We start from the raw sequence: 22,230 nt of genomic DNA on the forward strand, positions 1-22,230 counted from the left end.
AACAACAAAAAAACCCAAACCCACACAACTGACACATGCCTTTAAACAGCAAGCGCGTGAGACTGGTTATAAAGCTTTCCCAACTACTGCTCTAGTCTTTCACATCAGCTACCGTCAAGGAGGCTTCCAGGGGAAGCCATGTGTAAACAGGTCATCCACACTATGGTGAGCTAGAACTAACTATGTGAGAACTCTCAACTCAAGGCATGAGAGCAACCAAGCTCCAGACGTGCGTCCACAGGGATCTAGAGTTCTGGTTTCAATGTGGTTTGTGCAGAGGCTGTGGGAGCAAACAGTAGAGACCAACATATCAGTAGAGTATCAGCTTTACAGTAAGCGCCTTCAGATCCCGGGCCCTTCCCCACAATTCACGAAGGCAATCCTCAAACTCTGACAAGATGAGAGCCACCTTCATGGATTCTCTAAATCTGTGCTGGAGATGAGTGCCACAGGTGATTCTGTGAAAACTGGTCAGCCACCCAGTCTGAAAGACAGCAAAGCAAATCCTACCTCCCCAAGAGAAAAGGAATCTCACGAAAGGCCCTGTGCTTCTGTCAGCTCAGGATGAGTTGGTGGGAGCAGCCCTGAGCAATCTGTCAAGAGCTGTTCAGGAAGTAAATAGAACAGAGTGGATTGGAGATCAAAGAACAGCCTCCAAATCGCTAACAGGCCAACCCCATTATCACAGTCCAGTGAACTTTGTTTCATCAGTGCCAGACAGGAAGCTGCCGGATAGACAAAACATAGGACAGTTGTGGGTCTTGACTTGGGAAGACATACTGAATAAAACATCTATTAAAAAAAACTTTATTAAACAGAGCGCTATGCCCAAGTAACTTCTCAGGTTTATGAAAGCCTCCTGGAACCTCACTGACAGCATGTAGAAATTGTTACATTGATCCCAAGGTTCCCATTATCTGCAAAGAGATGTGCTATGGCTGTGTCAAAAACGAGGCAGTCGCTGTTCATGATGGCTGCGGCCACACCATCGTGAATGGACCGGGGTGTGGCTTCCCAGGTCAGTCTCCGCCGGTTCCCATTCAACTCCAGTCTGTATGCAAAGTTCTCAGCTTGCTTGCGGGTGCCGATGAGCAGGACGATGGCAAAGAACTGCTGGTGACCTTCGTACTTCTCTTGTTTCTCAAGTACCAGCATGAAGTGGTGACCAAAACAAGACTGCATCATCACCCAGTCCACAGCCCCTGGCAGGTTAATGTCTGTAGCTAGAAAGACTATGTCCTCTCCCTGAAGGGTGGTGATACTCTTGTGGGCATGCATGAGATGGGACATCACAGCTTCCAGGGACCCCTGCCACTTGCAGGAGGCACCAGGACAGGGGCAGGAATAGGGACGGTATTCACAGATGTCTTCATGCTCTGGTTTCTCTGTATGGTGGAGAGTCAGGGAACAGCCTGTGGTAGCATACTGCAGAGACAGAAAGAAACATACTGCATCATGGCTCCTTCTCAAAGCCTCCTTGGTGCCAATATCTTTGCATACCTACCCACACAAGTTTTCTGGGCTCAAATTCTATCTTTAGCTCAACTACTTTTGTTCAAGGAGAGTCAAGTGTTTAAGACAAGTCCCAGTTTCTACTCATTGTCAATAGCATCATGCATGAAGTCAGGGCACTGCTTTCTAGACACTCCCATCCCAACAACAGTGAAAGATGAGAATTAAATTTCCTGTAAGTACATCAAAGAAGCAAAACTATTGAGATAACTTGGCCCTTTTCTCATTTTCTGTAGCCCCTGACTCTTTTTAAGAATTGAGAGTGGGGTGGGCAAGGACTCATGGATCATCTCTAGGCTTTTCCTGCAAATAGACGACTCTGAAGATAGCATAGTCTCATTCTACTCCTTCCTGACTTTGAGCGATGACAGGTCATCTAGTCAATGGGAAAAGGCTCCCTTGTGGTCCCCTGCTCTTGACTGCCAGTGTGGCCAAGCCCAGGTGCAGGAGGAGGAGGCTGGGATCCTGTCACATCTTGCTGTCTCCTTTGTACTTGCTGGACTACAAGTGCTATGCCTACACTTCACTAAAGGAATTTCATTCAAAACTGGCATCTTGGCTATTATCTTAGCAGAGGTTAGGGTGAAATGGATCATATCTCTCCTTAAAGCCTACTGAGTTTTCCTGAAAAGGGGGGGGGGAGGTATGATATAGGAATAAGAGGGGGAAAAGGGTAGATTATTGAATCTACTTTAATCCAAAAAAAAAAGCTATTAATCTCAAAACATTTTACATTGGTATGGATTTTAGTTTATTGATACAAATTTAAAGTTATTTCTGTTATACTATATGTATGTTTCTATTCTTGTTTAGGGTATTGTGCTTATGCAACTCATTTAAAAATGCAATATATAATTAAGAAATACAGATTAATAGTCATCTGTAATAATCAAACTTTTAGTCATGTTAGGTATGTTTTCAAAGTGATATAGTTAGAGAGATGGTCTTCAAACACTTCAAAGACCTACAGAACATGGCATTTAATATGTTTAATAACCTAAGGCTTTTCATGACAGTGAGACATGTCTGCTCCTAGCATCACCAATTTACTTCAATGAAGATAGATGACGGGCATCAAAAGAACTCCATATGGAGTTTGTTTTCTTTATGGCAAAAGCTAGCCATGTGGGTAGAGAAACTGCCCTTGCCTCAATTGCTGACAGTTACTGTCCAAACTGGACAAACAGGAGAAAAAAAAAAATCGACTGCAAAACTTTGCCAAGACAAGGTAGGACAGTCCTTCAAAATTCCCTGCTTCTCAAAAGAGTGTCAGATATTCTAGGCCTATAGGCTGAAGACAGATGCCCCAACGTTACAGAGGAACCTGGGGTGACTGTCCAGGCAGCCAGCTATTTCTGTCATTTCTTAGTTTTAGAAATTGTTTGCTCTGCACTTCCTGTTTACTCAGATAATATTATATCCTTTAAGGTCTCTGATGGAGTTAAAGACTAGACAGATATAGTTGTAGGTTTTTCTTGTTACCAAATTCAGAAAGAAACTCACAAAAGAGGTATAATGTGTATAAGATTGAGAGACATAAAAAGATAGTTTTGGGTTGGTAGTGCAAGTTAAAATAGAAAGTAAATTAGGTACAACACTTTGGACTCACCAAGATTGGATAGATAATGGAGTATTTTCTCTGAATCTGCCAAATGCAAATGGTCTGGACATTGTTAATGTAATTCTGTATATATTGTATATAGTATGTTAGTTAAAACCTTCCCTTTTTATTTAGACAAAAAGGGGGAAATGTGTTATATTTTCATTCTGAAAATAAAGCTTGCTTTGAGTCAGAGGGCAGAGCTGGCCACTAGCTGACCAAAATTAACCATAGACATTTGGAGGACTGTGAACAGATAGAAGACAGGGAGTAGTAAGGTGGTCCTGAAAGAGGATCTCAGCCTTTTTGGAGGAAGGAACTGAAGAGGTAGGAGGTGACTGATTCAGGTTCTTATCCTAATATCTGACTCTCGATTTTTTATTGATAAAGAATAATTAGTTAAACACTTCATCCTCATGTTCAAACACCCATCTCACCCATCTCTTCCTGATGAGGTTGGTCAGGTCCTTACGGCAGGCTGGGAAAGGGGAAGCTGGATGAACTTCTAACAGTCTGCCCTTCACTGCCTCACTAGGATAGGAACACAATCTTTCTTTCCCTTCCCATTCTCAGGACATTCCCAGTAGATACGTCATGTCTATCATGACAGGAGGCCACACTAAAAGGAACTGAAGTAGATTTCTGCTCCCAACCTTTGCAAGAATGACAGTGGCAGGTCTAGTGACCAGAGGGAGGCTCGATCCACAAACAGATACCTACCCAGTGCTCTGTGCTGTGGTCACAGAAAGAATTAAGAAACGGCAAGAAAATGAGGAGCTACCACCTATCTCTGGAGCACAGGTGGCAGATAAACTGTCTGGCTTACTGCATTAGTCTCAGCCTTCCACAGAAGCAAGCAGGTACCAAAGAAACGGCAGTGCCAGGCCATCCTTCTAAAATACTAAGATAAAAAAAAACAACAACAAACCAACCCATAAACTCACAGCTGATTTTGCTTATCCCTACCCTGACTTATGAAATAACTCCCCTATAAACTTAACACAAGTCAAGTTCCAATGCTTACAGAATGTCTTTCTAGCAGCTAGGAGGGCCCGAGTACCTTCTCTGCTGTGGGATGTCTTTCTGTATGCTGTGAATGTGTTGCTCCCATTGGTTAATAAATAAAGCTGCATTGGCCTATGGCAGGGCAAGATGGAGCCAGGTGGGAAATCCAAGAGAGACAGAGAAGAAAGGCAGAGTCAGGGAGACACTCCAAGCTGCCTCCAGGAGAAGCAAGATGTGAGAGAACAGGTAATGCCACGAAGCCACGTGTCAAAACACAGATTAATAGGAATGGGTTGAGTTAAGTTGTAAGAGCTAGCTAGCTAGCAAGAAGCCTGAACCATAGACCAAACAGTTTGTAATTAATATTAAGCCTCTGAGTAATTTTATAAGCTGCTGCAGGCTGGGCGAGACACTAGAAAACTTCCATCTACACCTTGTCCACACAGGACACCACACTGAAGTCTCTGAGAGGATACAGAAGCCAAGACAACAGCCTCTCCCCACAGGGAACTCAAAAAAAGACATTTGAAAAATACAATGCATGGGGGTGTATGAGGGGGTGTGTCTGTATGCTATTGCTCTGGTGGCTGAGACAAGAGGATTGTACATTTGGGCTCTCCTGAATTACAAAGAACTCTATTTCAAAAAACAAAAACAAAACAAACAAAAAATCAGCACATGCTTCTACCACCTTGGCAGAAGGATTTCTATGTTTTCTGCTCTGCTGACAGGAATCGCTTGTTCTTATTTCTGAGTCAGAGACTAATTTTAAAAGTTCTCATAAAGAAACTTCTTGGTCAGCAGGAGAAAGATTTATCCTTTTCTATTTACACTCTGTTCTCAGCTTTTTAAATAGTAAGAAGCTGTCCCCATGAACTGTTTTAAATCTGGGGTGTGGGCAGGACACAGAGCCTCCTGATGTTCTCCTGTGGACAGTGGGTAAAGGATTTCAGTCAGAGTTTGAAAACACACATAAACACAACAAAAATAGCAAGAACTTCTCAAAGCCTGGCTCAGTTTTTGGATCCAAAGATGTCTTAGGATGGGCTGCTGCCCTCAGCTGCCCAGGATGAAGCCCAGGAACAAGGCAAAGTCTGACCAAAGGATAGCATCTAGGACAGACAGCACGTTCCCAGCCTCTCCCCACAGTCTCAGGCCACTGCAGCCCCACAGCCAACATCTGCAGCAAGTGTCCTATCACCAGTGGAGCTTGGGGACGTGCCCTGCTCTATTACTTGGTTGTCACACATGCAGCTCTTCTTCAGGGTAACTCCCCAGTCACACAGAAAGAGGCATTTCATTGCACCTGTGTGGACAAGGGACCTCTGAAAAGATCCTGCTACAGGTTATACTTAGGCATGTTTGAAAGCCTTTGGAGTTTTACTCTGTTTCTTCTAAACCAGCTGAACTTCAAGACCAATCTACCTCTCATTTCATGAGGCCATTTTTATGGTAACTGAATTAAAGACGATCTCCAAGGAAAAAATTCAAACTTTGTGTGTGTGTGGTGCCTGCTCATCCATGCTATATATGCTACCCCCTCGACAACATCGTGGCTCAATGATCTAGGGCCATTTGAAGCAAATGATTCTCTCCCTGACATTTGAGGTGAGAGGGCTTTCCATTTACAGGTCTGGTTTTTTCCTGTAGGCAAGCGCTTCTGAGCGGAGTCCCTGGGCTCCTTCGCAGAGAGGCCTGTGTGTCCTGGGATACACCCACAGCTATAAATGAGAGTTCTCCTTTGGGAAAGATGTGCTCGTTTCCCCAAAGGGTGGGGTTATTATTAAGTAACCCTCTCTGAAGAAGGAAGAAAGCAAGGTGCACAGAAAAATAACGGAGGTGGGAGAGGACCAACTCCAACTCAAAGTTAAAGACTTGGGGAGGAGCAGAAGGAGAAACAAAGTGTGGCCATCACACCTAGGACCTGGCTGTGTAGCAGCCTGTCAGTGACTGCCATGGGAAGGTCTTGTGCAAACACATCCTGCCATGGAAAGGCTGCATGTAACCTGCTGCTTTGTGTTTAAGTCTTTGTAGTAAGCGGTAAATAGTTCCCATTCTCTCCTTGGCAAGAGGTTTAAAGACTGTATTTAAGGTGGAATTTAGGCAGGGTTTCCCTTTTTGGCACAGAAACCCTTTCATATACAAATACAAAACCTATTCATACACAAGTTGGTATAATGAGACACCATGGCATACTGAACACGACATCATTTATTTACCTAGTAAACAGTAACACCATTTGTTTATAAAATGAGGTTCTAAGCTAAATACGCTCTCTCATCCAGATTGCTAATGAAGGCTGTGTGTGCTGTAGAAGGTTTGGACAGAATCATTTAATCTGTTTCACTGCACTTGATTCTGTGTAATTCCAGAATGATGCACTGAACACGGAAAATCAGTCTTCCACTACAACGGAGGTGCCAGGAGCTCTGTGGCAGAAGCTGGTTCCTCTGGGGCACTGTGAGGTAAATGCCCTGCCTCCATCTGCTTAACTCCAAGGAAACAGCTCAGACTCATTAGCAGGATATCTGCCAGTGTCTCAAATGAGAATGTCTCAAAAAAATAAAAAATAAAACACAACCGATATTCTGCTGCTGGATGTGAATCAAATCTAAGAAATGACCTTTCCCCAAGTAAGCACAAGCAAACAGCACTTTGCTCCAATCTAAATAAGCTCTAATGATCATCAACTGCACACTGATGGCTAAATACAATTCGTGGCGCTGGCCTGGGAACCAACCTTCAACCTTGCAAAGGGCATTTCTAGGACAACCAGTGAGCTCTGCATGTGACTGCAGATTAGAGAGCACAGTGTCTGTACTGAGTCTTATTTCCTGATACACAGATGATGTCCTGGTTTTGAAGAGAAACACAGGGGTCAGGCAGAGTGCCTGCAGCTTACACTCAATACAGGTCTGAGTTGAAAGAGCAAAATGAAAACACACACACGGGGAAGAAGGAACTAGAGAATATGGATAAAGACCACTGTTTTTGCTGTTTACACTAATATTGCAACTGTTGTCTATGCTTTAAGTTACCTCAAAAGTAAAAATGTATGAAGGAATCCAGGAGAGATGTCAGCATGTTTACATAGTAAGGATGAAGGTTTCTTATGAGGTGTTGGTTGAATGAATTGAGCCTTCTCCTAGTGTTTTCCTGGAGTAAATACCCTTCTAGCATAAAACATCTACATGGAAATGAACCAAAGTTACTCACGTTTCTTTTTCTCAAGGTTCCGTGGGACTCATTTTTTAGTGATGCAACACAGTTTTACAATAAAGAGACAAACTGTTACAAAAACCAATGCTTCTTTTGGTCCTCACAGAAGACAGTATTCACCATCACCTACTGATCCTGCCAGGTTAGCAGTCACTAGATTGCTCTGAGGCGTGCTCTGCTACTTCTGGCCACTTCAGTGACCTTATCCACCCGGTAGACAGGTCCATTCCATTCTAAGACTCCATCTAAACTGTGAGGATGGAATTAGCCCAATCCACCATTTTCTTACATGGGTTCTAGAAATGGAACGCAGTGTGGGAGTTTAAGAGGAGGGAGGTGTAATTTATCTTCATGACTAGCAGATAACCAGGGAACTAACTAGCTGCTAGCTATCTTCTCAACATTCTTCACACTTGTTCAAATGGGGATTTCAGGTGAACCTTTATAGTATGGTAAACTCAGTATGGCAACACTTAGATTTATCATAATTAACCATTAACTAGTACTGGGGACAGGACCTAGGGTCTTGTGCATATGAGGCAAATGATACACTCTTCAAATACATGTCCAGCCTCAAAATAACCATTATTTAAAACTAGACTTTTAGGGGCTGGAGAGATGACTCAGTGGTTAAGAGCACTGGCTGCTCTTCCAGGGGGCCACCCATATGGTAGCTTACAACTGTAACTCCAGTTTCAGGGGATCTCACACCCCACACAGACATAGATGCAGGCAAAAAAAAAAAAAAAAAAAAAAAAACCAAAAAAACAGACAAACAAAAAAAAAAAAAAAACCAAGACAAAACAAAAAACAGCCTTCTAGCAATTCAGACTAGCTTTGTGATTAAAAGGTTTATCTGATCCCCAAGTATCATCAAGCGATCATAGATTATTTCCCATTTTTTTATAGGTCTCCTAATAATTTTAAGATCTGATTTACTGCTCCCTGTCTACCTGGTACTTACTGACAAATGAATAAATATTAGGTTTATTTGCAGATGATGGACAGTCTCCCACCATGTTGATTTTACTTCAACTGGACATCTTACTGTACATTTTAGTGTTAAAAGAGGATTCAGTAATTTCGAATCATGTAGGAAAGATGTTCATATTTTTAAAATTATAGGTTTCTCCTATCATTTTTGGTAAAGATGTTTCACATATTTTATTTATATAAACAACTAGAGTGTGGTCTTTCTAACTCTTCTGAAATGTATGCTTCTCTTGAAATACATTTACAACCACTGGTGGAGGATCTGTGTTTAGAGAGCCAGTGCGCCAGCCTATTTGCCCTTGAGCCTGTGTGAGCTTAACAAGAAAAGACTGTGTACTCTTCAAGTTAACCCTTCAACAGCAGGGTTAAAATAGATAAAGCGAAGCTGCCTAGCTTGTATCAGCTGAGCTCTTCCTCTACACAGCCTGGCAGACTTGCCTGGAACTCCAATGCTAAATTCCTCACTTCCACTCCCGAGGCAGCGTGAAGACATAAGTTATCAACCAGTAGGGCGGTGACAGTTTTACACCTAATAAATGAGAAGACACTCTTCCTGAGCCCCAACTGTCAAACAGTCACCAAACACTGGAGAGACTAGTTACTCGACACACTTTGTTTAGAGAAAGGCCATTCTAATTAAAATCTTGGGCTCACAAATCCATCCTTTATTCCTAAGACAAAACAGATCACATACTGTAGATAGTTTCTTTACTAAACGGTGTGTTGGTGCAAGATTTTGGGGGTAATTGCTATCTCTGAGATCTGTGAACGTTCTTTGATGGAGAGAGGGCCTTCAAAGACTCTCTGGACTAGCAATAGTTTATTTTTCATCTTAGACACTTTGAGCAAAGGTTGATTTTTTGACCACGTGTTTCTCATCTATCCACAGCCAGAGTTAGCAAGTATACACTGTGACTGAGAACCAGTTTTGTGAGATCCTTTTAGTGCAAACAACAGCACTTGAACAAACTACCAGAGCTAAAGGCTTTTGGTCGCTTGCACCTAGCCCACCCAATATTCTCTCACTCTTCCATGCCAGGTTCCCACCTGCACAACCGTACTGACTACACTGACGAGCCTTAAACAGTGCTTCTCCCATACCAAGCCTTTTATCGCCTAAAACAATCAGATTCAGCAGAGGAATTGGTAGGGCGGTTAGAATAACAACTCAAATACAAGGTGCGCAGTATATCTTCCAGGCGGATTCTTTTTTTTTTTCTTTTTCTTTTTTTTCTTAATTTTATGTGCAAGTATGTGTGTGTGAGGATGCCCTGGAATGGGAGCTAACAGACAGTTGTGAGCTGTCATGTGGGTGCTAGGAATAGAACCCAGAGCCTTTGGAAGAGCAGCCAGAGCTCTTAACCACCGGGCTGTCTCTCCAATCCCCTCCCAGGCAGGTTTTTGTTGTTGTTGTTTTATATACTTATACCTCCTTCCAAAATTATCTGTTGCTTAATTGAAGCATTCTAAATTCCATCTGGCAACTTTGGTAAGAGGACCTCTCTCATCACAGCCATTCCTCCCAAAGCCAGTGCTCTGAGTCTGCTGTAGGAAGGGGATGATGGCTTCTCAGCCAAGTAGACGGCAGAAAAGCCAGGTGGTTGGAAGAGAAAGGTTCATTTCTTATGGGGCATGCTAATTGTATCCCATCTCCTCTCAAAGAGGCTAGGAGGAGAACAGTGACAACCTGTTGGGCCCCTAAAAGGAAGGGAGCAGTATTCTCCAGCTGGCCTCATTGAGGTCCACATGATGACCTTTCACCCCTTCCTCAGGAGCAAAGTGCAGCCCACACCCACAGCGACTCCTGTCTGCTCCTCTGTTTCAGCACATTGCTGCTCGGCTGGCCTATCTGTCTCTACTATTAGACTCAAGGGTGGCGAAGGGGACAGTAGAAGGTGAGGCAGATAGGTGGGTCACTGAAGGGAGAGGACCTGGGGTTGTACGAGGATGTCAGTCAAGAGCGAGGTGGTTAAAATTAAGTGGGGCATGAGTAGCAACCAACTCAGGTCTGAGTTTACTTTAGGGACCAGTGAATCATTAGTAGCATTAAGACCGTAGAGGGCAACACCCAGTGATGGGGATGCTGGGAAGAAATGGAACTGCAAGTAAGTTTCAAGGTCTAAACCAGTTTGGCTTTACCAACAAGGATCTGTCCCTTTCTATGTACTACAGAAACCCTAGAAACAGTATCCTTAGGAAATGGTCAACGTATGCCCAAGGATTCGGGTTAGTAGTAATTTAAAATAATCACACAGGAAAACAAAATTAAAAGTGACTACTCACAGGACCCTGACTGAATAGTTCTGGTGCTGTCAGAGAACTGCAGCACGGGGCAGCATTGACCATGACCTCAAAGCATGTTTATCAGTGTAGAGAAGCCTCCACAGTGTGCAAAGCCAGAAAACAGCATGGAAAAAAAATCACCTCATTTTTCTTGCTTTTCTTGGTAGGCAAGGTTTAAGTGAAGAAACTATTATGTTACAGGTATGTTTTCAAGGAAATCTACAGAATGGTATCATGGTTATTTTTAGCAGGGAATTATAGGGAATTTTGATTTAATATCACTTTCTGTTCAGTTGTGCATTTGAAAAGAATGATCACCGTGTTTCTCTCTGAATAAAAATGTAAATAAAAGTTATAACTTAAAATGTGTAAAATAAGATATATAAAACAAAATATATATACTTAAAGGTGATTTAAAAGGTTACAGATCCTGTGAACAGGGGCACATGCTTACCACCTCAGGAGACTGAGGCAAGAAGATCATGGGTTTGAGACCAGCTTGGGCTACTTAACAAGGCCTTGTCTTCCTCAATTAAGAAAGGAAGGGAGGGAGGAAGGAGGGAAGGAGAGAAAGCAAATTAGATTACAGAAATGGGAAAAATGAAAAAAGTCTAATCCTGAAACACCAATGAACCAATGTCAGGGCCATGTCACCGGGCTCTAGAAAACCCTAAGATGGGCTTACACCATCAGGAGTTGGGCAGAGAAGTCCAGTGACAGACTGGGGGGCGGGGAGAAAGAACCCTTCTTCTTGAAGTTTATGCCTGCCCGAAGTGACACCGCACTCACCATTCGCTTCCTCTAGTTTCTAACTGTGCCTCATCTGTGCGAGGGCAGTGCTAGGCAATCTGCATGAATCACCACCAACCCCAACACGACCCTAGTGGACAATGAGCCTCCGGCTTAGAGGAGATAGCCGCCAGCCACAGTGGGAACGGAGTGAAGATGGAACCCAGGTTTAACTAGGGCCTGCTCTTAAAACTGCCCGAGCAGGGAAACTAGCAGTAGGGGGGACCAAAGACCCCACTTGCTCCCTCAAAGTTGTGAAACAGTGCACAAACCCACATCTTTACCACAGGAATACTGTCCATTCTATCTCCGTGGTAACTTTTTATCCCACAGAAGTCACATAGTCTAAAAAGTCATTACATGAAATCTTTACCAAACTGGGAGTGAAGAAGGAGAGTTGGCTAGTTACCAAGGGACTAACAGAAAAGGATGGGTTACTGATGCAAAGTTAATAGAGTAAGTACCACTAGATAATTTTCAGGCGCTCCAACAAAACCTTAGAAGTATGTGACGTATGAAGACACATTTAATAAGCAGAAAAAATGTTTTTAGTTTCCTTTTCTGGATGTGCAGAATAGATCCTCATTCTAATACCCCACTGTATAATCATATCTCCCAGCAGTACTTGGTGGTGCTGAGTGCTGGAACTCAAGTGAGCAAAATGTATACCCACCTATCTTGTGCCTCTATTAAGTGGAGGCCTTGTATGTTTGAATAAGAAGTGCTACTTAGCCTGGCCTTCATGCAATCACACCAATACAATAATTTGTAAGGGGCTTACAAGAAAGAGCTGTAAGGAACAATGAGAGACTATAATCGAATATCTGGCTGGCACTTTATGGGCCAGATTTGCCATACTTTTTGGATGGCCTCTAGTTTGGCTGTAGGAAGGATCAACTTTAATTTACTCCAGCTCCGAATCGTGGTGGCCAGGGGACATTCTTGGCTCAATTACATTAGACTCAACATTAAACTTTAGCATTGCTATGTGACATTATCACCCTTCAGTTTTATTTGATATTCAAAAGCTGTGTTGTCAATCTTGTTCTTTAAGTCTTGAACCTTGGAGTAATGGAGTTGAGTTCTGATTCTTCATGTACTATTCTAAGTCTCTGGGCCAACCTGGTCAATTTCAGGCAGTCATAAAGAGTGCAGAGACAGCTTCCAAAGAAAACAACTGTCACAGGAGAATTTTTGAGATTGCAAAGAAATCTATGAAAATATTTTTGCTAATGGGCTTCCCCATCCCAGTACAAAACCACCTGGCCTCCATTTTCGATGGTGAGGAAGGGCCCTTGATGGCCTTTTAATCTGATCTCAAGGGAGCCACCATCTAGGAAGTCCCTCTACTCATTATAACAGATGAGCCCAGGGAGGGTCAAGGCTAGACCACAACCAGGACTTCTGAGAACCCCTTCTGCCTTCTCTCTATTGCTTTTAACCAGAATCCAGAATTTCAGGGTAGGGACAAATCTCTGGTGTAATCACTTAGTCCCAGCCCTGCTTCTAAAGACCCACAAGTGCAAAAATAAATTGCCTTGTACAGAGTCAGTTATCTAATCACGAGGACAACAGTTACAGTTACAGTCTATGGATGGCCAGAATGAATACCCCTTAGAAAATAAAGATTAAAAGAAGCCACAAAATCGCGCTAGGGCCAGAGTTCCAAGCCAGGCACGCAGAGAATTAAGAGCGAGCCTAGGCTTAGTGAACATGGCCTAAAACAGAACCAGTCAAAGGCTGTTCCTGAGCAGCAGGAATCTGGCCTGTAGATACGGGTAGTCTGGCCTGTCAGTGCTGGCTTTATGTCTGAGTTTGGCCAAAGTTGAGAGAAAGCGAGAGGGGCCAGGGGTTGAGATTGGACATCAAAGTCCACTTTCTAGCTTTTCTTTTCCTTCTCCTATGAATGCCTGGCAGGCTGTGTCCACACTCCCAGCTCTTAGGCAAGAGGGAAGCTTGCCATCTGGTTTGTTTTGTGATGTAGAACCCTGTGCTGCTCCAACTGGGCTCAGGAGGTCCAGCTCAGTTTAGGATGCCCTCTCTGTCTAGAGCAGTAGTTCTCAACCTGTGGGTTGCTACCTCTTTGGGGTCACTGAGACCATGGGAAAAGACAGATATTTACATTCCAATTCATAACAGTAGCAAAATTACAGTTATGAAGGAGCAATGAAAATAATTTAATGATTGGGGTCACCACAGCACGAGGAACTGTATTGAAGGGTCGCAGCATCAGAAAGGTTGAGGACCACTACTCGAGAGGCTTCCCCAACCCCTGAGGCTACATGTGTTGCGTAACCTTTCTTCCTCGTACTCCCTGGGATATAAACTACACACGGCCACTCCTTTCAAGAGTCAACTAGGTTATCTGACATTATTTTTTTAAAAAGCAACATTGTCACAATCTAACCACAGAAAAGACTTATCTAGCGGAGGCTTTCAAATTCAGTGATGATATGCAGTCATATTACAGGAACTTCCAAAGAAGACATATAAAAATGGAAAATATGTAATATAACAATATAAGTAGACTAGAGAGGTTTAGTATTTCCTACAGTTGTGGAGAGAAATTCCTGGAAGATACAAAAACACTACTGAGGGCCAGGGAGAGGGCAGTAAAGGCACCTGCCACAAAGCCAATGCCCCGAGTTCGATCCCCTGCCACCAAGACTGACCCAGGTGATGGAAGGAGAGAACAGACTCCCACAAGCTGTCCTATGACTTCCACAGTGTGCCCACACACATATCCAACAAACAAATAAACTACATTAAAATACACTACTAAGTGGTGAAATTTACTGTGCTGTTGACATGTCAACTTCACATTGTTCCGTATACCCACTTTCCACTGACATAGAACAGACTGTCAAAAATTCTCAGCTATAGATAAAGAGTGGACTGAAAAAAGAGTGGACTTACCCTAAGTAAGCAATATTTTGATGAAGATCCATAAGAAGGGAGATTTGAGTTAATTCATGTCTACATCAAAGGTGTGGTAACAGTTGGATATTTAATTATATGGCTTCACACTTTACATAAGTCAGTTATTTGGCTACACATCCATTCTTTTTAACCCAACAGTCCAAGGCTTCCTCTGCCCGACTGCCCACTCTAGGTAAATGGAGAGAGGCAGACAACTCTTGAGACTCTGGGCATGGAATAGTTAACACTGTATTCTTGCATGAACTAGCTTATAGAAAGAGCAGGGGGGCAGGGATGAGGTAGTCCCCAGGAATTTCACAAGCCTCAAACTAAAATAAAATAAAAGCTAGGGACACAGCCCCCCTCCCCCCTTGTCTGACATAGGCCTTATTCCTTACTTAATGTTTCTCATCTCCAATGAATAGTTTTGGTTGCTGCAGTAGGTACACACCCAAATTTGGCTTATCCATACCAAGTGGCTGTGCTGCCCCGCTCAATAGTTTGGACTACTGCTTAACCAAATGTATGGGATGCACACTCCAGTTTTATAAACCTCATACATAGGCACATACAAAAGTAACTCTAACACCTAGTATAAGCTTGGTTCCTGGTCTATGTGATGGCTGAGTCCAACTGCATTCTTGTAGAATAGAATGAGAAAAGCACTCACACATGTACTAGTGTTCCTAAGGTTCAAGAAGGACTTCACGAGCCTGTTTAGATGTTAGGAAAGAATACATGTTTCTTAGGAACCAGAGTAAAATGCCATACTCCACTAGCACTACTAAATACTATCAAGAAGCCATTTCTTCTGTAGCCACTGAAAGTGTGGAGGAAAGCAAAGGGAGAACAGCTCTGCTAGAATCTGGAGGGGTATATCTCCTACCACCTCAATTTTCTCAAATGTCAATTACCCACTCCGTCAACCATCATCTGCTTTTCCCTGGTCACAAGGAAGCAGCCTTCGTCATCACTCAAGAAAGCCATGGTAGGCCACTCTGACTAGGGAAGCAAGTAGGCTAGCTGCAGATCTTCACCACTCCCCCTCTTCTCTGAATCCAATCCGTCCCTCTTATCCCTAGCTCTGTATCTGTCCACCTGCTGTACTCCCCCACCCTGCACCCATCTCATGTGGATCACACAAATTTTCTCCGCCAAATTCCCCTATTTCCCACGTATTGCTTTATTCCAGCTTCCGACATGGGCAGGCATGTCCTGGGAACCTAGAGGCCACTATGGCAGGGGAAGCAGGCAGGCTAACTGCAAATCTTCACCTCTCTTCCTCCATCCCTCCAAGCCCAATCCCCTAGTCTCAAGCTCAGGTCTGCAGCAGACCTTGTGCTATGGCCTCTCCTCACTCAATGCCCCATTCTTGAGGAATAAGCAGAAGCTGGTAGAACATCCTCCTTTCTTCCCTCCCGAGGACTCCCAATCACCCCCAGACCATCCCGATTCCTAAGTGTCAGTTCCCAATACCTATGAACACATTTTACCTGGAACCCCCAGTGCCTACACCTATCCGGACCCCAGAAGAATTCCCTACGAGGTAATGCACAGCCACTCTAGCCTCTTAAAAATCAGAGAGGCAAACAGAAAGTAAGCAACAAAACATCCACTCAACAAAGACAAACCCAGGTATCAGCACTTAGAATTACAATCATCCCAAACTCAGGTGACTAGATACCAGCGTAAAAACACAGTAACAGCCATGACAGCATGTCTCCACTGGAGTCCAGCAACCCTACTACAGCAGGTCCTAAGTATTCCAACAAAGCTGAAGCACAAGGAAAAGACCTTGAAATAGCCTTTATGAATATGATAGAGGTCCGTAAAGAGGAAATGAATAAGTCTCTTAAAGAAATCCAGAAAAACAGAACAGTGAAAAGAAATGAATAAAACAGTTCAAGACCCAAAGTGGAAATAGAATCAATAGAGAAAACCCAAACTAAGGGACATTGGGAAATGAAAAGTTTAAGAACTTTAACAGAGGCAAACCTCATTAACAGAATATGAGAGATGGAAGAGAAAATCCCAGGCATTAAGGATAAGAAAGAAGAAATGGATACACTGATCAAAGAAAATGTTAAATCTAAAAAAGTCCTAACACAAAACATCCAAGAAATCTGGGAAAACTATGAAAACACCAAATCTAAGAATAGGAATAGAGGAAGGAGAAGAAACCCAGGTCAAAGTCACAGAAAATATTTTCAATGAAATCATAGAAGAAAATTTCCTTAACCTAAAGTATAAGAAGAACACAAAACATGAAATAGACTGGACCAGAAAAGGAAGTCCCTTGGCACATAATAATAAAAATATTAAACCAATAGAATAAAGAATATTAAAAGCTTCGAGGAAAAACACCAATTATAAAAACAGACCTGGTAGAATAACACCTGACTTCTTAAAGCCAGAAGAGTCTGGACACATGTTCTACAGACTCTAAGAGACCACAGATGCCACCCAGACTACTATACTCAGCAAAACTTTCAATCGCTATAGATGGAGAAAATAAGATATTCCATGATAAAACCAAATTTAAGCATTTTCTACCTAAAAATCCAGCCATAAAGAAGGTGCTAGGAGGAAAATTCCAACATAAAGAGGTTAACTAAAGAAAATACATGAAATAAATAATACCAGACAAGCAAATTAATAGGAGTATCACACACACACACACACACACACACACACACACACACACACACACTCTACCACCACCAACAAAATAACAGGAATCAACAAACACTACTCATTGATATCTCTCAACATCAATGGTCTAAATTCTCCAATAAAAAGACCTCTAATAATTAACAAAAATTCCTTTAAAAATTCCTGCTTCACAAAAACGCCTGTAAAATATTTTAGACTTGTAGGCCAAAGATGGATGCCTCAATGTTGCAGAGGAACCTTAGGTGACTTATCCAGGCAGTCAGATGTCTCTGTTGCGTCTTAGTTTTGGAAGTTGTTTGCTCTGTACTTCCTGTTCACTCAGGTAATATTATACCCTTCTGGGATCTCTGATGGGGTTGATGACTAGTTGTAGTTACAGTTTTCCTTGACACCAAATTCATAAAAGAAACTCACAAAGGAGGTGTAAAGAATGTAAGACTAAGAAACATAAAAGTGTAAGTGGTTTATCTAAGAAAATGTTTGGAGTTCTAAAAGATAGCTTTGGGTTGGTAATACAAGTTAGGATAGAAAGTAAATTCAGCACAAAACTTTGAATTCATCAAGATAGAATAGATAATGGAGTATTTTCTTTGAATTTGCCAAATGCAAATGGACTGGACGTTGTTACTGTAATTCTTACCTGATAATTGTTCTTATTTGTACATAGTTTTACTTTGTTAAATTTAAAACCTTCCCTTTTTATTTAGACAATACCTGATAATTGTTTTTATTGTATATAGTTTTACTGTGTTAAGAGTTAAAAACCTTTCCTTTTTATTTAGACAAAAAGAGTGAAATGTTGTGGGATATCTGTTCATACTGACACTCCAGAACTTCTAATAAAGTTAAACCTTGAATTAGCAGGCAGAGTCAGCGATTGGCTGACCAGAATTAGCCATAGATATGTTGGAGGACTGGGGGGTGTTAGATAGAGAGGTACAGGAATGTTGAGTTGTAACCACTCCCAATTTCAAGTTGTACTGCAGAGCTAACTAATACAGCACTGGTGCAAAACCAGACATGCCTATCAAAAGAACTGAACTGAATATCCAGACAGCAACCACACATCTATGGACATTTGATAAAGAAGCCAGAAATGCCCACAAGAAAAAAAGACAGCATCTTCAACAAATGGTGCTGGTCAAACTGGATGTCTGCACCTAGAAGATGCAAATAAAACCATACTTATCATCTTGCACAAAACTCAACTCCAGATGGCTCAAACACCTCACCATAAAACCAGATACACCGAACCTGACAGAAGAGAAATTGGGGAATAGACTTGAACACATTGACACAGGAAAAGAACTTTTCCTGAATGGAAAAGATTTTTCCCAACTCTACATCTTTAGATGACTAATATCCAAAATATATAAAGAACTCAAGAAACCAGATATCAAGAAAACAAATAATCCAATTAAAAAATGAGGTACAGATCTAAACAGAACTCTCAATATACCAAACTCAAATGGCCGAGAAACACTTAATGAAATGTTCAACATCCTTAGTCATAGAGAAATGAAAATCAAAACTAATACGACAGTTCATCTTCTACTTGTCAGAATGGCTAAGATAAAAAACACAAGTGACAGCTCATGCTGTCGAGGATATGGAATAAGGGGAACACTTGTCCATTGCTGGAGGGAGTGCAAACTTGTACAGCCACTATGGAAATCAGTGTGGGGGTTCCTTGGGAAGATGGGACTTGATCTACCCCAAGATCCAGCTATACCACTCTTGGTATTTACCCAAAAGATGCTTCCTCCTACCACAGAAACACTTGCTCAACCATGTTGATTGTTCTTCTATTCATAATAGCTAGAAACTGGAAACAACCTAGATGTCCCTCAACAGAAGAATGGATAAAGAAAATGTAGTACATTTACACAATGGAGTACTACTTAGCCATTAAAAAGAATGAAATTTGCAGGTAAATGGATGGAACTAGAAAGAAATAATCTTGAGTAACCCACAGGAGATAGAGGATGGATACACACACACACACACACATACACACACACACACACACACACACACACACACATACACACAAACAACCTCTAAGTCAACACAAGGAAAGCCCATAAGAACTCAAGAGACTGAAGCATCATGCACTGGGCCTGTAGGTATCCGCGATGGGTCCTCTGTGTATATATTAAGTCAAGGCTTCCAGGTTAGTGGGTCTCTGATTCTTGTCCCATCTCTTGGGCTCTTTTCCCTGTTTGTTTTGACCAATTCTGATGAGCTAGTTTTTTCTTTTTTTCTTATTATTATCATCCCTTAGAAGCTTGTTAATGAGAGAAAGAGTAGATCTGGATAGAAGGGGAAGTGGTGAGGAACCGGGAGGAGTCGAGGGAGGGGAAACATTATGGGAAGGAAAAAAGTCTGTTTTCAATAAAGGGGGTTGGGGACTAGTGGAAATACTTTATCCAAATGGCAGAGATGCAGCACCTGAGATGCGTGAACTGCAGCAGCATTACAGGGGTGGGCTAAAGCAAGCTATTTAAGAAGGTGACCCCTTAGCTAAGCCCTCACACCCTTATTTGAATATGCTATTTTAGCTGGATTTGTAGCTGGGCAGAAGACCAAATTAAGTCACTAGTTTTACTGACATGACTCTCAAGCCTAAAATTAAAATCTCCAATGAACTATTTTTAATTTAAGACAGCTCTTGCCCTAAAAACTAATCAACAGTGAGGAGATATAAAAGACAATTTAAACAGCCTCAGGTAGAACAATTACTTTCATATAAAAACCCATCAGTATTAATATTATTTCCACCTGTAAGATCAGAAAACGAACTTTGGTAGAGGTCTCGATTATAAAGAGGTTTATAAATGGGACTGTGGGGATTTTTTTTTTAAGGGGTTTAGTGTTTAGTGTAGGCAAAAGGATGTTTCAGTATGACCACACAATCCTATCAGTCATTTAAAATATAGGTGGTCAAATCAAGTTTCAGACATGAAATAGATGAGGATATTAATTTGAAAAGCTGGTTGTTAGAGAAAAAAAAGAGCAAATCTCCATGTGGGCATTTTAAAAAGCTTTCAGAGACAGACATTAATGGTTCTATACTTAGTTGTGAGGGTGTAAACACGCCCTAAACACAAACCGGTGGGGACAAGGCAGCAAGAGTTTGGACTTTCGCTTGTGGTTTGCTTTTTCCCCAAGAGCAGAGGTAACTCTTCAAATAAAGTGCTGGCAGTGAAGAAAACTAATAAAGTCTTGGGTGTCCACGTTAAGTCCTGTTGGACTCGAGTTCATCGCACTTAGTAACAAACAGCAGCCGCAACTTCCGAGTCCTTCCCAGCTCCGAGAAGCTGAGAGAAGGCGTGGCTGCAGGATTTTCTCAGTACCCGCGTAGCAGGTTGTATCCACTCACCCCTTCTCGGTAGCTGCACTCCCAAGGGCTCCCAGATCGGAGGCGCAGGATCCAGGAGGAATTCAGGACCATTCCTGCCAAGCTTACGGCTGGAAACCGCCTGTTTCCTACCTCCACAATCTCCACCGCCAGCTTCCCTGTCCAAGTTTGAGTTGGGCAGAGCTGCCCAGCCCTACCGAGTCCACGCCTGCCGGGGACTAGGCGGCTCTGGGTTGGGAGAGCCAGGATGCTCCTAACCGTCAGCAGGTGCCAACTTATTTGGGGTCAGTGCTCTGACAAACATCAACCCTTGTTCCCAAAGTGGACAGGTGGGCACGGAAACGGTAGACAAGGTGTGCACACGCGCCCGCGCCCGCGCGCACACATACACACACGGAGGAGAAAGAGGAGGGGGAAGAGAGGGGGGAGAGAGAGGGAGAAGGAGAGAGAGAGAAAATATGAGAGATGCCATTCGCCTCCTAGGGCCTGCGAGCACGCCAGAGGACACGGGAACTCTGGAAGGTCGCTTGGCAGATCGGCGGGTGGTCGTTTGACTCACCTTACAGGGAAACAGAACTGCCGAGGCCACCTTCTCCATAGCCAGGTTCCTGATGCTGGGCGTTAGGGCGCCCCTGCACGTCGGGCAGCAGCTCAACTTCTGGCGGCATTGGTTACACACCAGGTGCCCGGCCTGGCACTGCAGAATGGGGGGCAGGACATAGTCAAAGCAGACCGGGCACTCGAAGAGCGAGGTCAACTCGTGGTGCTGCGGGGACACCGGGCCGGCCCCGCCGCCGGCGCCGGGGCCTGAGATCACCGCCGCCGCGGCGGGCACCGCGGACGAGCCGGGGCCCGCAGCCGAGATGGTGGCGGCGGCCGGGGCGCAGCTGGGGACGGAGCGTGCGGGGTCTGAGGCGGCGGCGGCTGCTTGCTGCAAGGTTTGTTAGCGCTGGGGCCGGTGGAGGACGGGCGGCTCATCGCGCTCCGAGCCCACCATGGACCTGCGGGCGTCTGCCTGCCGCGGGGCCGCCCGGGTCAAGGCGGTGCGCGCCCCGCGGGTGGCGGGCTCCGGGGCAACGCCACGGCGCCCAGCCCCCCGGGGACGGGGCGCGGACCCGACCGGCACCGGGAGGAGGGCGGAGGGGGGAGCGGGGAGACAGGACCCGCGCTGATCCTCTCCGCGGTGGCGCCCGGAGTGGCCGACGCTCTCGGGGTTCGCGGCCGTGCGGTGTTCCCTCCTCCTCCGGCGGCGCTGTGGGTGCGCGGAGTCCTGGCCCACCCGCTTCAGGAGCGGCAGCTGACGCAAGCCCCGGGGGCGCGCGCGGACGTGACGCTAAGACACGTGTGCGGCCGACCCGGCGCGCTGGGACTGGCAGAGCCACCCTGGGAGGCCCGCGGAGCTCCGCCCGGCCCAGCTGGCAGCGCCGGAGCCGTTTCCTGCTGGGGCGACGGACTCGGCCGGGCGCCGCCGCCGCAGCGCGGGGACGCTCTCTGGGCGGTGGCGGAAGCCGGCGGCCCTGGGGGTGGGGAAGGACGTTGCCGTAGTCCTTTGACCCGTCCCGGGGGAGCCACGCCGACACACGCCCGTCTCCAGCCACAGGGCAACTGATGGCCGGACGGGGGCGTGGACGGCGCGCTAGGGCGCCGGGGGCGGGGCGGGGGCGGGGCGCTAGGGCGCGGGGCGGGGCGGGGGCGGGGCGTGGAACCCCCACGTTTCTCTTCGGGTTGAGTCATTGGTGCGCGGGAGAAGCGTGCGACCCCGGCGGCTCGGCCGGTAGCCTGCCTGCCTGCCACGCGGGGGCGGGACCCCGAGTCTGGCGGGAGCGGCGCGGAGGTCTCGGGCGGGGCCCGGCGGTTGGGTTAGGAGAGTGAGTGG

General features: G+C 44.6%; 1 protein-coding gene across 1 annotated transcript; it reads right to left on the bottom strand.

The window, feature by feature from the left end:
• Positions 1-791: 791 nt before the first annotated feature.
• Siah2 (siah E3 ubiquitin protein ligase 2) lies at positions 792-21,972 on the bottom strand. The gene is given in 3 exon segments (XM_028882172.2): positions 792-1,425; positions 20,914-21,236; positions 21,239-21,972. Coding segments are annotated over 3 exon segments (975 nt in total). The 5' UTR covers positions 21,333-21,972; the 3' UTR covers positions 792-867.
• Between the last annotated feature and the right edge of the window lie 258 nt (positions 21,973-22,230).

This window comes from Peromyscus leucopus, chromosome 6, assembly GCF_004664715.2.
Source record: "Peromyscus leucopus breed LL Stock chromosome 6, UCI_PerLeu_2.1, whole genome shotgun sequence".
NCBI lineage: Eukaryota > Metazoa > Chordata > Mammalia > Rodentia > Cricetidae > Peromyscus > Peromyscus leucopus.